A 14,967-nucleotide genomic window follows, 5' to 3' on the forward strand; every position below is an offset into this window, starting at 1 on the left:
CTAACTTCTACAAGCAAATTTGAATAAGCTTTCATAAATAGTTATATCAATGCTCATGCAAAACAATTACTCTATCTAATGCCAAAAATGTAAAATGTACCTGCCACTAAGAAATAAATAGTCTGTAGTTTCCAAATCATGATTGGATAGAACCTCGCAACCATATGCATTCCCTTTCGAAACAAGATGACTTCTGTTGCAATAACATTATACATTCATTTACATTTCATTTATGACTTAGTAGGTGGTGTGTAGGATGCTAAATGAATTTTGTCCAAGAAAGCTCAATGTGATCCCTTTTGATACAATCATAGACATCTTTAAAAGATAGATCACTACTTGAAAATCATCTCTAAATGAGTTTATCAATAGTAGTATTATCAAATGACAAGTCATTCTTCAAAATGTATTCAACAATTTGAGGAGGCAAAATGGATAAACCATGAGGAAAGATCCAATTGATGTCTTAGATGATTGAATTGACCTTACCAGTTTGCATAAATTAAATATCCACCAACAATGCTATGTGTCAATCTTTAATTTTGTATCCGAACCAATTTCCATTCCATAAATCAATTTTCTTCCCATAACCAACATGTCATCTATTATGTCCCTTTAGAAAGAAAAAGTAATGTCAAATGTCAGGCCATATTGAAGAAGAAATATGATGCACGATTGGGTTTTTGTGCCTGAAGTATTTACTAATAAGTATAAAAGACCAATGATTGTTGATAGTCAACAACTTCCAACAAAGAGATAAACATCCAAATTTGTTTATTGTCGTAATATATCTCACATAAATACATCCTATAGACAAAGATGAGCAAATAACCTTCCAAGATGTAGTAATCAACTTTCTATTATCTATGCTACCGGTCCACAAAATTTTGTTAATGCAAGAATCTAGTTTTTTTTAAAAAGATTGATTGGTCATTCATAAATTCTAAGACTATACAGAAGCATGTTGTTGCGGCGCAAAAAATACCCGAGCGTAAGGAACACTTCAAATACAATGGAGTCGCCGTCGATCTATATTTATTCCAAAATGAAAGGAAAAATATCGAATAAGACCCACGAGAAAAGGGAAATAGTCGCCGCAACCAAAAATGGGTTCAGGAGTCGGTTATGAAAAGGGAAGGTATTAACACCCACCTCACATCCGTTGTACTCAATGGAATTCATTTAGTTAGTTTTGTGAATGAGTGTTAACGTGATAGTTTGTGATTCTCTACTTATTGAGCAAGACAAAAAGAAAAGAAGGGTTTGGTTTTTTATTTTATTGGGCTCACCAAGTTTTCGAAATCCTATGCCTACGTATCCTCATGGTGCAATAAAGAAACCAGAGCTTTGTAGTTCGTGGTAGAAAACCACGTGTTGGTTGATTGATTTTAGAGAATGGTGGGTTATACATTTTAAGTGTTTAATAAGTGCCAAATTATAGTTATTTTTAGTAGTATTTTTGTGGCACTTATTAGATTGTTTCTTTTGATTTCTTTATCAAAACCACAACTTTAGTGTAAATAATAGCTTTATAGTTTTACCATTTAAATATTGTTTAGATTAATCATTTTTGTTTCATTTTGTAGGATTTATCGCATTATTGAGGCATTGGGCATTGGAACCAGAAATAAAGCTTCAAGATGCATTTTTGGAAGGAAATAAGGTGCTTCAGGGCGGGTTTAGCGATCTAGAGCATGCTTAGAGGAATTTTGGTAGCTGGGAGCGTGCTAAGTGCAGGGTTAAGCACGATTTAAGTCGGTTTAAGATGCTTTTAAGAGGATCTACGTTAAGCACGCCCTGTTTGGCCCTAGCGTGGTCTCCGATTTTTTACTTGTATAAATAGAGTTCTCATCATATTTTTGAGTGTGTGGCCCAATTTTGAGAGGGGTTTCACCATTTTTAGGGTTTCTACCATATTTTAGGATGAGACACCAATTTTGGAGTGTTAGATGCCTGGAAATTAACAAGGGAGGTTGAATCTTGAAGATTGGAAGTTGGATTAGCTTTAATTTTTTAGACATCAAGGTTGAGGTTTGCTCATATTATCTCTTCTCTTTGTATGATACCTTTTCTTGTTGGGATTTGGGTGATTTCACCATTGTTGTATGTATGTCTTTTAAACTTTATATTGTGAACTTTATTTTGTTTGAATATAGAGGTTAATCCTTTTTCATAATATGTTTGATTTGTGTTGAAAGATGTATATCAAACTATTGATTTAAGATTTGTCATCTTTTGATAAACAATCTCTAGATATAGATTGGGGAGTTGATATTCACTTTGTATCTGATCTTAATGTTTTGTGTTGTTTAAACCAATATAATCTCGCAACGCTGCTCTAGACACAGATTGTGTTGACGGGTGGTACGTGATTATAGAGATGATTAACTTTGTTCACATGCTAATATTAGGAGAATGCATATTGTTATAGGTTTTATTGATCATGGTGTTATTTGTAATCTTTGCCTGATTCAATATTGAGGATATCCCTTTGTTAGATTCTAAATGCTAGACATAGCTTTAGGTTTAACATTCACATGGAATACTGATTCTTAATGCTTTTGTATTATTTAATAGGCTGAGAGATCGTCGATTAGACAATACGGATGATATCTCAACTTTGCGTTAGACATGACATCGATTAGGAGCGATACATGATGTTATTAATGAATGTTTAGATTGTATACAACTGATTGGTAAAATGCATATTGTATGGGCGAATAAAATCCAATCCTGAAAAGTTCTCTTCTCTCTGATACTTTACTTTTTTGTATACTATACATGTAAACGAACTTGCAAATCAAGCTCAGAAACATGGAGATTGTTGAACGACATTTGATTCCTCGCATTAATCCCTGTGGAGACGATAAAATCAAAATACTTAATTTTGCTTGCCGCTTTATCGCTTCAACAACATTTACATCTTTGCTTGTTGCTCACTCTTGGAGACTAGCGTCTTAGTTTGTTTCGCGTTGAAATGACTAAAACTCACTCATTTTTTAAAAGGTTTTCAAGGTCACACACAAGAGTTGAGTTAAATTTAAACGGATGTGCATAGGTGTACTCCTAGCGCGCATTTACCCAATATATTCAAAAGGATGTGCTTCCAATTGTCACTTGTTATCCAAGTTGATGAAATTTAATCTTTGCAGATTTTTAGTAAACATTTGAGCATAAGTGTACTCCTAGCATGCGTTTAACCAAGGTATTCAAAAGGATGTGCTTCCAATTGTCACTTGTTGTCCTAGTTTAATTAGAGTGTTTTAAGGCAAAATACCAAGGTATTCAAGAGGTGTGCTCCAATTGTCACTTGGTCTTTTGATTTTATTAAGAAAAAAGAAATTTGCACGTAGAAACCTCTTGACGTTGGATCAAGCGTTTGAAGTTTATTATGAAATTATTTAAGATAAATGGAAGAGATACTCGACGTTGGATCGAGCACTTGCATTCCATTCATTTTTTTAGTTTGATTTGGAAAAAGACTCGATGTTGGATCGAGATTGTTTTTATTCTTTTTGAAAATGAATGGTTTTACGTTTATCATGAATTAGTAAATATACAAAGAAATAAAAATGAAAAAAGAAACAGTAAAATTATTATAATGCCATGGAAATGGAAATACACTTTGTCAAATAGGGAATATTGTGGGTAAAGAGTAAAGAAATAGAAATAGAATTAAGCCACACAAATAACTCTAAGCCTAAACAAATAAACAAACACAAAACTAATAATAAAATTAGTTAGTAATATTAATTACAATCAAATTAACAAATTTACATTAATTACTTAGACTAAATAAAACTAATGAAGTATTCACCTTTCAAATATATATATATATATATATATATATATATATATATATATATATATATATATATATATATATATATATATATATATATATATATATATATATATATATATATATATATATATATATATAGTTTCATTAGTATAAATATAATGATATATATGTATTTTAACATTTATAATATATGTGAACACATGTGGCGTCATTTTTCAGTCTGCGGTATATACTGTATCGCACATATAATTTCGAAACCAAGAAAACAAAACATGTTTTAAACAATGGACAAAATCAATATCCTAAATACGTGATATTTAATCTGACACTTATGTTTTAAGCTAGCATCCTATTTAAATTTACTAAAATATATTAGTTCATTAGTATGATTAATAATAATAATAATAATAATAATAATAATAATAATAATAATAATAATAATTATTATTATTATTATTATTATTATTATTATTATTATTATTATTATAATATTTAGAGTTTTGAGTTAGAGATTAATATTTGTATTATTTGGATAACTTAAGTTATTTTCAATCATGTTAGAGTTGTTATTAGGGTTGCTAGATTTGTCAATGGAGTTGTAAGAGTTGTATAAAAATTAAAGTTGAAGGTAGTTGTTTTATTATTACTTAAGTCAGACCATTAGCCAATTAGGTTCATAACTTTTACTGTTATATGTAAGAGTTGTCAGTAGAGTATTTTTTTAGGCACTTTAGAGTTGTAGGGATTTTAGAGTTTCTTGGAAACTCTGTCAAGTTATAATTATATATTAGAGTGAAGATCCATTTTGGTTCATCACAAATATTACACGAGTCAAATTAGTCCCTCACAAAAAAATTGACTGAACATAATCTCTTACAAAATTTAACCGGATCATATTAGTCCTTCTGCTAATATTTTTCTCAAATTGGTTTTTTCCTACTTCTAAATCAGTTCTTTTCATACTTTTAAACTGTGACTGAACTGACACGTTAGATTTTTTTTATTTTTTATTTTTTAAATACTAAACTAATTTTTATTTTTAATTTCATTTTTAAACAGTTATCAATGAATATTATCAAAAAAGCCAAAATTATTTTTTATAAAGTAATTTTTAAATAAGTAATTTTCATGATTTCTACTAATATTAACAAATTTTATACATAAATTTTTATCTATGAGGTCTCAAATCTAAGTCCCTTCAAGTTAAATAGACAAATTAATTTCTATTTTATTAAATTGACTGTCATTTAATCTACAGAGACTTAGGTTCGAGACCATATTAATATAAATTTTGTATTTTTTATTTTAAATTTAGAATTATTTAAGATTAACCACATCAGCCTGAGTTCAACTCCTTATAAGAAACAATTTTGGCTTTTTTATATTATTAATTTATAATTGTTTAAAAATGAAATTAAAAATAAAAATTTAAAAAATAAAATAAAATCCAACGTGGCAATCCAGTCATGGTTTAAAACTAGGAAAAAACCGGTTTGAAAAAAATATTAACAGAAGAACTTATATGATCCAGTTAAATTTTATAAGGGATTAAATTGTGTCTATCTACAATATAAGAAAGTTATATGTTCTGAAAAAGACCGAATTATCCCTTTTGTTCTACAGGCTGCCACGTGGGTACCTTGAATGCTCTTCTTTCTTTCTTGCTAACTATGCACGTATGCCAATCTACCAACTAAAAGTTATTCCAATAAATCCAAGTAAAAGCTTTTCCAATATTATATTTTGTAAATCTTTCTTGAAAACACAATTTTATCAATTCCCACACTCCAACTAAAGTTAACTCACGAGTTGTTTCCTTTTTCTCTTTGTTCTCTCTCTTCCATCTCTCTGATTTCTCAAACCCATCTTCCACCTTTTTCTGTTTTTACAATGTCTTCTCTCTCTTGCTACATCATCTCTTTCTATTTCTCTTCTTTCATATTGTTTCAATCTTTCCATTTCTCTTTCTCTCTCTTCTCTTTCTATCTGACGACTGAGTCTTCTTCCTCAACCTTCTCTTCCTCTTCCTCAACCTTCCCCCTTCTTTTTCTTCCTCACCTTCGTTCTGTAACAACATCATCACCATCCTCTTCTAACTCTTTTGTGGTTTGTTTTTAGGTTAAAGACTGAATCAAGTTTTGCCGGTGAATTTTGAAGTTAAAAAGGTATGGGTTTTGTTTGGTTTTCTTATAAACTTAGGGTTTTGATTCTATAGATAGGATTTTTGTGGTTGATTTGATGATTTTGTGGTTTATTTTCCAGGTTATAGGCTGGATCCGGTTTTACCGGTGAGTTTAAGAAAAGAATGTTGTTTTTTAAAATACAACATTTCTTCTATTCGTTTTTTAAGCATTATTTTATTTGCATTTCACTGATAATTTTGGTGCTAATTTTCACAGATCTTGACTATAATAAGATGAAGCAAAAACTTTCAGATCTGGAATGAGAACGTGTAAAATTGAAACGACTTCTAGCGGATCTGAAATTGAAACCACGGGAACATCGGATCTGAAATTGAAATCACTGAATTTGATATCAAATCCACCAGATTTGAAATCAACTCTCACCTTCTTCATACTTACAAGGTCTGTCTATTCACTTTTGCCATTGTTTTCCATGTTTTGATATGTTCAGAGGTCATACTTTTTATTTTCGATTTTATCGTGTTCAAGGTCAAACTGTGAGCAATATGTGTGTGTTGCAATGCTGAAATGTTGATGTTGCGGTTTTTTGATTTTTTTCCTTTTGTGTTTTTCAGATCTCGCCATTTTCTTCTTTCAAATTTCACCTTGCTTAACTGTTGTGTTTTTACTGTTGCGATTTTTCGCTCTCATTTAAATAAGTTTGTATTTTTATTTTATTTTAGAAAGCCTTTTGTATGTGTGCAATTGTTTTTGATAATTGGGTAGCCAATCCAATGAGTTATTTGTTGAATAAATCGATATGTTAAAATTTATTTATAATTGTAACAACAACTATAAATTTTTTACCCTAATTATTTTTCTGTAAGTTAATGTAGCAAAGATTTGTCAAATAATTATTATTTTTTAAAATATTTTTAAGTTTGTATTTTTGTAGAGTTCAACATTAATTTTTATCTTAAAAATTAAAATTTATGTTTGAGATTTTTAATTTGTTATATGTATTGAATAGGATTATGAAATGGAACAATGGAAGGATGGTATCCAAATTCAAGAGGTATCAAGAAGATTATGAATTTGAAATCAATAGTATTTGTTATATTGTAATCAATTATAGATTAATTCAAAATGGATATTTGTTCTTTATGTTAATGCCACTTTTATTATTATTTTATTTGTTGTACCCTTTGTTTATATTTGTTACTGCAATAATATATTATTATGATCTTTAATATGAAAACAATATTATTGTCTATCTTTAATATTAATTGCATCTTGAAATATTTTATTTCCAATTATATTATTGTCTTTCATATTATTGAATTTTTAATTGTGTTGATGACAAAAGGAGAATATAAAAGTGAAGTTGTGAGATTGGTGGTAGTGATGAGTGAAACAATGATAACATGAAGAAAATTGTGAGAGTGATGGTTGAACTATAAAAAATTAAATTGTGATAAGAGAGAGATTAGACATTTGCTTGGAGTTGGACAGCTACAGTAGGCTACATCATGAAAGAAAAGAGGCACACGGCTCCATTTTTTCATGTCAGACACGTTTTCACTATAATAATAGGCTAAAATTAAAACAATAGTTATATATATATATATATATATATATATATATATATATATATATATATATATATATATATATATATATATATATCGGTCGGATTCGAGTTTAACTACATAAACTTACTTTTGATACTTTTGATTCTATATATTATAGAAATAAAAAAGTGTATTTCTTATAAAAAAATCAAAACATACACGTTTTTTTTCTCATCTTTAATCTATTTTTAACTACTGATATATTATAATATTATAATAGTAAAAGAATATCAATCAAATGAACAATTTTATCAACAATTCAATAGACATGATAGAGAAATACATTATATATATATATATATATATATATATATATATATATATATATATATATATATATATATATATATATATATATATATATTAAGACATTATTTTTCATTTTTATATTACTCTTTTCAAAAAGTATTGACCATTTACATTTAATTTTTTTTTATGAAAAATAAAAGACAATTAATGATAATTAATTGTGAACCAATTTTATTTATTTAAGCAAAATATTATGATTTTATTTTAAGATGGGTGAAAAAAGTGAACTTATGTTCTCTCTTCTCTACCACATTTAATTTAATTTAATTGATTCTTTGATGTTATAACCACATGGAGGAGTATTTTAAGCAAAGGAGAATTTGAAAACTTAAAATGAAATAAAATTGAATTACATGGGTACTATATCACTATTAAACTCTTGTATGTATCTAAACTATCAATTAAAAATAAGTAAAATTTAAACACTTGAGTACATAGGTACTTGCTGCTACTATATATTATATTATGATATGCACTTGAGTACATAGGTACCTGTTGTTACTATATAGTAGATATTATGATATGCTATTGGCTCTATGACTTTGACAACACGATGCCCCTCTATCTTTTTTTGAGATGACAAATAAAACACTATTGTATATTTTATTTATCATATCAAAATAAATATATAAAAATAATTTTAAAATAATTAAAAAGAGAAAATATTAAATGTCATTAACTTAAATAGATTTTATGTTATACCAACAAATGAGAGAGAAATTTTATCTTCAAATTTATCCCCTTAATTAAAACAATTATTCTAATATATTTATTATTTTTGTTAAATAAGTAGATAAAATGATCTAATTTTCTCTAGGATAAAAAAATATACTCTGAGATGAATTATGATAGTGATGGTAGTTGGATACCAACTTGTATTATAAGTATATAGAATCAAAGTAAAATCATAGAATTTATCTCATATTAATATTTTTTTTATATATATATATATATATATATATATATATATATATATATATATATATATATATATATATATATATATATATATATATATATATAATGCACACTTCATGGATATTTAAACATGTTTATAAAAATACATGTCATTTTAGTTAATTTTCTAAGTTTTTTTTATATAATGATTTTGTTGATCTAAATATTTTTACGGGTGCTAAACATTTTTCTATACATTCAATTATTATTTTTTCACGGGTACTAGAAATTTTTCTTGTAACACCCCATACATATATGTCTAGAATAATATGTAGTGATGTTATAAATGGTACAAGAAACATACATAAGCGGTAAAGACAAGGAATTAAAATTCGTATACAATTCAAATGTCCAACTGAAAACGTATATGATTGGCTTGTCTTCAACAATGCACAGCGGAAAGGTAATGTCTAACGAGGTCTTCCTGCCAATTGCTTATCCATAGGCTTCAAGCAATCCATCCAGCAATCCATCTACCTCTAACCTGTTCCTGAAAAAAAATTAAGAGGAATGGGGTGAGATTACTAAATCTCAGTGAGTTCCCCTATCTTACGGGTTCACTCGGTTCTACAAGGTACATGCAAGCAAACGGATTCACCGAGAATCCGGGTTTTTCCTCACGGCTAGGTACAAGTACAAACAAGGGTAATATCATCGTTGGTAGTCCCATAACTAGCCGACGAGATAGCAAACAAACAGGTACACAGCCAACAACAAGCAGATATGCAGACTCGTACCCATGTACGAGGAATCCAGGAGTAAGTTTACTTGCCTGCTACATAGACTACGCATCCACACCCTCGATGAGTTACCTCTCATGCCTAATTGTCGAGAGACTTGTACATGCACATCACAAGTGAATCGGATAAGTCCTACATGGTTTATCCGTGACGAGTTACAGCTGTGACTTGCCTACATGGCTTCACGGCCCCGTCAATCACCATACGCCAATGTGATCGCTACAATGTACAAAACGCCATCACGACTACATGAGCTCACCGGGGGAAAGCCTAGTAATATTGTCTATTTGACATCACTAGAGGTGAGTTTACTGAGAAGTGCATCCTATATGGTACCACTACCTCACCATACCAAGCACGCAGATGTTTACCTGCTAGAGGAACGCCATAAAAGACCCTCTCAGCGCATCGCAATGGTAGCTCAGGTGCGTAAGACATACCCAGATCACACAGCAAGGTATCCCAGATCACACAGCAAGGCACGAACTAAAGATCACACAGCAATAGTCGTGGTCTTAAGCGATTTACCCTCTATTAGCCAGGCCTACTCCGATTCAAGCATATACACACATCACCGAGATCACACCGCACGGTATAAGCCATCACACAGGCAATCACATCCGAATGTTCAACCGGAACAAACGGGAAACAATGCATAATTATACGTAACGTTACATGTGATTCATACATCATCAAACATGTATACCAATGTCATAACCATAGTGTAATCATGCATTCAATCATCATAGAAACACATAATCAATCAATTAATATCATGATAATTCTCATTTCATAACATGAGGCTTTCGGTTCCTGATTCGGAACGAAACAACACTCAACAGGGAAAGGTATAAATTCTGCATCAGGCCAGTTCGCTACGCGAACCTCCAGCGAAGCCCCGATTCGCTACAGCGAGCAATAGCGAGCTCCAGCGAATAAATCAAATCAATTCCCAGACTTATTCGCTACTCGGTTGCTGCAGCGAACCACTCGCTACAGCGAGCCAAAGTTCGCTAAGCGAAAGTTCTTAACAAAGGAAAAACCAGAACTTCCCATAACACATTTAAACTCCTAAAAATACGCCAAGGATTCAAAGTTCAGTTTAGGGTAACATTATGCAGCTTAATAGTCAAGTTAACATCTTGGTCCAAGTCTAACACAAGGATAACATCTTATCGCCATAAACTCGTGGCTAATTGTGCTTATTCTAATCCCAAGCAACACGTAATCATGTACCATAATTTATGTCTGCATAAAAAGCATATTATCTGAGCATTATCACGTAGAGAACTGAAAGACCTTTCCAACGCTTCTGACGGCGCTCCGTTTCGAGTTGTAGAACTCAAGTCATGGCCGTTTTATTGAAAATAGAATTATGCAGTCTGCAGGCATTCGCTGCAGCGAACACAGAGTTCGCTGTAGCGAACCTGATAGTGCAGAACACGAATTTTGGGTTCTAACAGCCATTCTTTGCATCTCAATCCACCCCAAATCAAACCCTAACATACAATGTCGACCCAAGGCTTATATTAATCATCCAAAGCATAAGGAAGCATCATAAGAACACATTTATATGAATTGATCAAGCATGCAACAAGTTATCCCAATCTAAACCCTTGACATGTAAGATTCCCAAAATCCTACCCACATTCCTAACTATGGAACTCACCTTATCCCATGAAGGTTCTGAGTTGTAGAGGTTGAAAGGATGATAATGATGCTCTCAAGGTTCTCCTTTGATTAAAATTCTACCTCCAATGTTGTCAAACCCGCATGCATGTCTTTCCCAAAAATTCAGCATCAGACCCTCTACTTCAAACGCGTTTTTCTCCATGATAAAGAACATGCAAGAGGCGATCCATATATGCAAATTGTAGAGAAATTCGTAAGCTTTCCAACGGGACCAGAATCATCTCAATCGGAGTTGCGAGTGAAGAGTTATTACCTGTTTAGTGAAGGTTGTTCATAGTGTGCGAAAATGCAATTGATGAAGATGAACATGAGTCTTCCTCTCCTCTCCCATGCTTCTAAGTTTCTCATCTTCTTTCCTACTTCTGATCCCTTCAGCCAAACAAACCCTTATATCTCTCTCTTGGACCAACATGCCCTTTATCTAACCCATATTTACCATTATGCCACATTGTTCATTATTCTACTAATATCACATAATCATGCTTAGAACAATATAGGATATTACATTCTCCCCCCCCTTAAATAGAATTCGCCCTCGAATTCCTTCCAATCACCATGATAGCAAGCTTCTCACATCTTCTACCAGTGAGGGGACGAATGTTCCTTGCGTTCCTCCCTTGGACAAACCTAACGACTTCCATTGAAAGTCGTTACATCCAAGAAATACAACTCATATATGCGCATGTGTCCAAACACTCTTGACTAGGACCACAGTCGACCCACAACATATCTCTTTTGATACTTTGCATCAACATACTTCGGACGATCCTTCCAAGGTTCACAACCTTACTTCTTCACACGGAGCCGTCATAGCTTCAATATTTCGAGAAGTCTACTCTAGTCGAACAATTCTCATATGAAATGTCTGCCAAGCTCAACCCTACTCAACATAAGCCACAAACTTTCCACTCTTGCCCTTGGTTTCTAGAAACACTGTCATCCCAAGAAATCTTACTAAAACTTTCCTTCGATGACGATATTCTAGATTCACATCCAAACAGATCCTTCATTCAGTCTTAGACCACATTAGTGCCATTGCAATCCACAAGGGAGTAGAATCCCGCAACTACAACCTTGATATCCGACAACTTCTCATAAAGTGCCACTGACACGGTTGAACCCTAACAGTGGTCCTACAACCATCGTCCAAGTTTTCACGCACGCTCATAAGTGCACAAGACATATCCTCGATGAGTATTTGTCAAGAAACATCCTTTACCTGACTTCATCATTCCAATGGTCACTATGCTCACAAGCTCGACCGTTGATCAGGGGACAACTAATCACACATCAATCATGAAGCCTCCTCTAAGTCGGTCCATCAACATTACCTCTCAAGATTATGTGGATCACCGAGAGATAGAAACAAACGAAATATTGCTCTAGAGAGTTCTCTTAGGAAGATATCTTCATTCCAACATAAAATCTTACAAGTAGTTCGTCCATACCCACTACGTAACCATCTGGTTTTGCCTATCCGTTGCGCTACTCTGATCACCACCAGTCACACACTTCTTCGAATCCTCTTTATTACACTTTATCCATGGTCCACTTAATTCCTTTACTACACTACACTTAGTCTTTTAATAGTAACAGTTCCTTCTCGGCATTCGTCCGAATATAACACGTGCTAGAACCTTAAACACACTCTTCGCCCACTACTCCCTGAGGTTGAGTGATCTCAAAAATCAAGTCTCCAAATCTTCCATGATTCTGGATTAGGTCTACTTGAACACAACTTGGTCCACATACTTCGGTTCAAGAACTCCCAAAGCCAAGTGCTTTTTCCGAGTACGAGTTTGCCTGATCTTACCGACTTCCACACCTTACAACTGTTGCGATATCTCTTCCTAACTATACGACTTCATGCCGTTGGTGTGACAATACTTCTAATAACTCACATGACTTGACTGATGTAATAATCCTCTCTCGGTCGCACTTCAATCACATAGTCATCTAATACCTCTTCGTCTCCGAATCTGACACAAGTCGACTTCTTCGATTGCGTTCTCCAATGCAACATTTATAACTACAAAGGTTTAGTCACAAAACAAGAGATCATACTCAGTGCCTCTACTTTTCCGAGTTCGAAATTTCCTACGTTACTGAGGATCTACCAATACCCCTCTAGGTATGTTACACATCGAGCTAATCCAAGATACGCTTCATCCATTCCAACACTGTCCCCCAAGGTTAGAGAATTGCCACGCCTCGTGCCGCCCAGGATACATTGTTCACACATGTCACAAATCTCAGACACTCACGCGCAAAGGTTCACCAATCTGACAGATTAAGAAACATCCATGATGTAGAAACCTAAACTTCTCACGTGACCACGACCACCCAAGGTCTCCTCATTAGCGTAGCGTTAGAATCTAATTCATCCCATTATCACCCGCTCGCATAATCCTGAATCATCGAGTGCGACATATGGATTCCTATTCCACCTACCTTCTGAGAATTTTGGGTTCGTGTCTCACGAGTACCAAATCAGGATCCTACCTCGAGTTTCAGATCAACCCTGTCTCATATCTGTCGAAAAATACGACTCGCATCTCGTGCGCGACAGCGACACTGTGGCGTCATACTTGTCTAGTAGTACTAACATGGTGGTCCAACTCCGAGGCCATGCATTCAAGTAACTTACCCAGTAACATATAACGATCTCAACTCGTATCCTATCACCACGACTGATAATAACTGGACAAGTCTCCCACTGGGGTCATTGCTCCTCAAGTCTTTTCAGTCACACTCCTTAGGATGCTGAAACCTAAGAGTGTTACACGTTCAGGGTTAACTTCCGTTAAACGCAACAAGCTAGATCTGACTTGATAAGAATTTCGTCCGAGTTCCATGCCGGGAGTGCACTCGTTCACACAGGGCACACACAATATCTCTACAGATAACTCCCACCATATTAGAACATCATGGCTACAACGACAATCACAAAATGTGTTCAACCTGTCGTTGTTGCAGATAACCACTAGTTCAATCCACCTAAGTACCCAACACCTAGCGTAGTTCTACGGCTTCACTCGGGGTTAGATGAATCACAACTAGTAGAGAACAAGGATCATTGCACTCTACATTCTCATTCATTCAGTTGCCTCCTAGCGTAGTTCTAGGACTCACGCAGTTCATAATGAGCATGAAGATGTAGTAGCTCCTTCCACCAGAACAGACATCTAGGAAATCTTCCCAATTAGAGGTCACCACTTCCACTTGTTCGATCAGTTCTTCTCTGGGTGACTACCTACTACTTGGGGTACACCAGAACGAGTCAGAGTGTAGCTCCTTATCTGTACAAGTACTTCCCAAGCCAGATTAACTAAAAGATCCACTATCTCTATCCAACTCCCATAAGTCTTCCATCCAACCGTTTCTCTATCCATGTATGCTACTAACACCATGATCGGGCAACAAATTCTAAGTTGGGCTTTATCACAAAATTCCCTTACTTCATTCCTACTCAGTCGCTTCGTGAATTTCCTCCACTACTACAAGGATCCAAAGAAGGTTCACTCTGTCCAATCGAAAACTTAGAACTCCCAATCATTTCAAACCTTACTACGACAATTGGGTTGTCCACGATTCCGCGACCGACACTCCTCTTATGGCGGACAATCTCAACATCTCTTCTACTCAACTGGCTTTTACTACTTCAGCTCGAGTCATTTCAGATCTTACGCATCCTCGTAGTGGCTCTACCA

The 14,967-nt window shown here is 33.4% G+C and overlaps 1 protein-coding gene across 1 annotated transcript in view; it reads right to left on the reverse strand.

The window, feature by feature from the left end:
- Nucleotides 1-14,967, reverse strand: part of LOC131627087 (uncharacterized) — a 33,522-nt gene continuing 18,555 nt past the window's right edge. Inside the window, exons 3-4 of the mRNA XM_058897913.1 lie at nt 101-193; nt 1-7 (exon numbers count right to left, since the gene is read on the reverse strand). Coding sequence (XP_058753896.1) covers nt 1-7; nt 101-193 — 100 coding nt within the window. The remainder of the gene's footprint in view (nt 8-100; nt 194-14,967) is intronic.

Source organism: Vicia villosa, unplaced genomic scaffold, assembly GCF_029867415.1.
Source record: "Vicia villosa cultivar HV-30 ecotype Madison, WI unplaced genomic scaffold, Vvil1.0 ctg.000349F_1_1, whole genome shotgun sequence".
Lineage (NCBI taxonomy): Eukaryota > Viridiplantae > Streptophyta > Magnoliopsida > Fabales > Fabaceae > Vicia > Vicia villosa.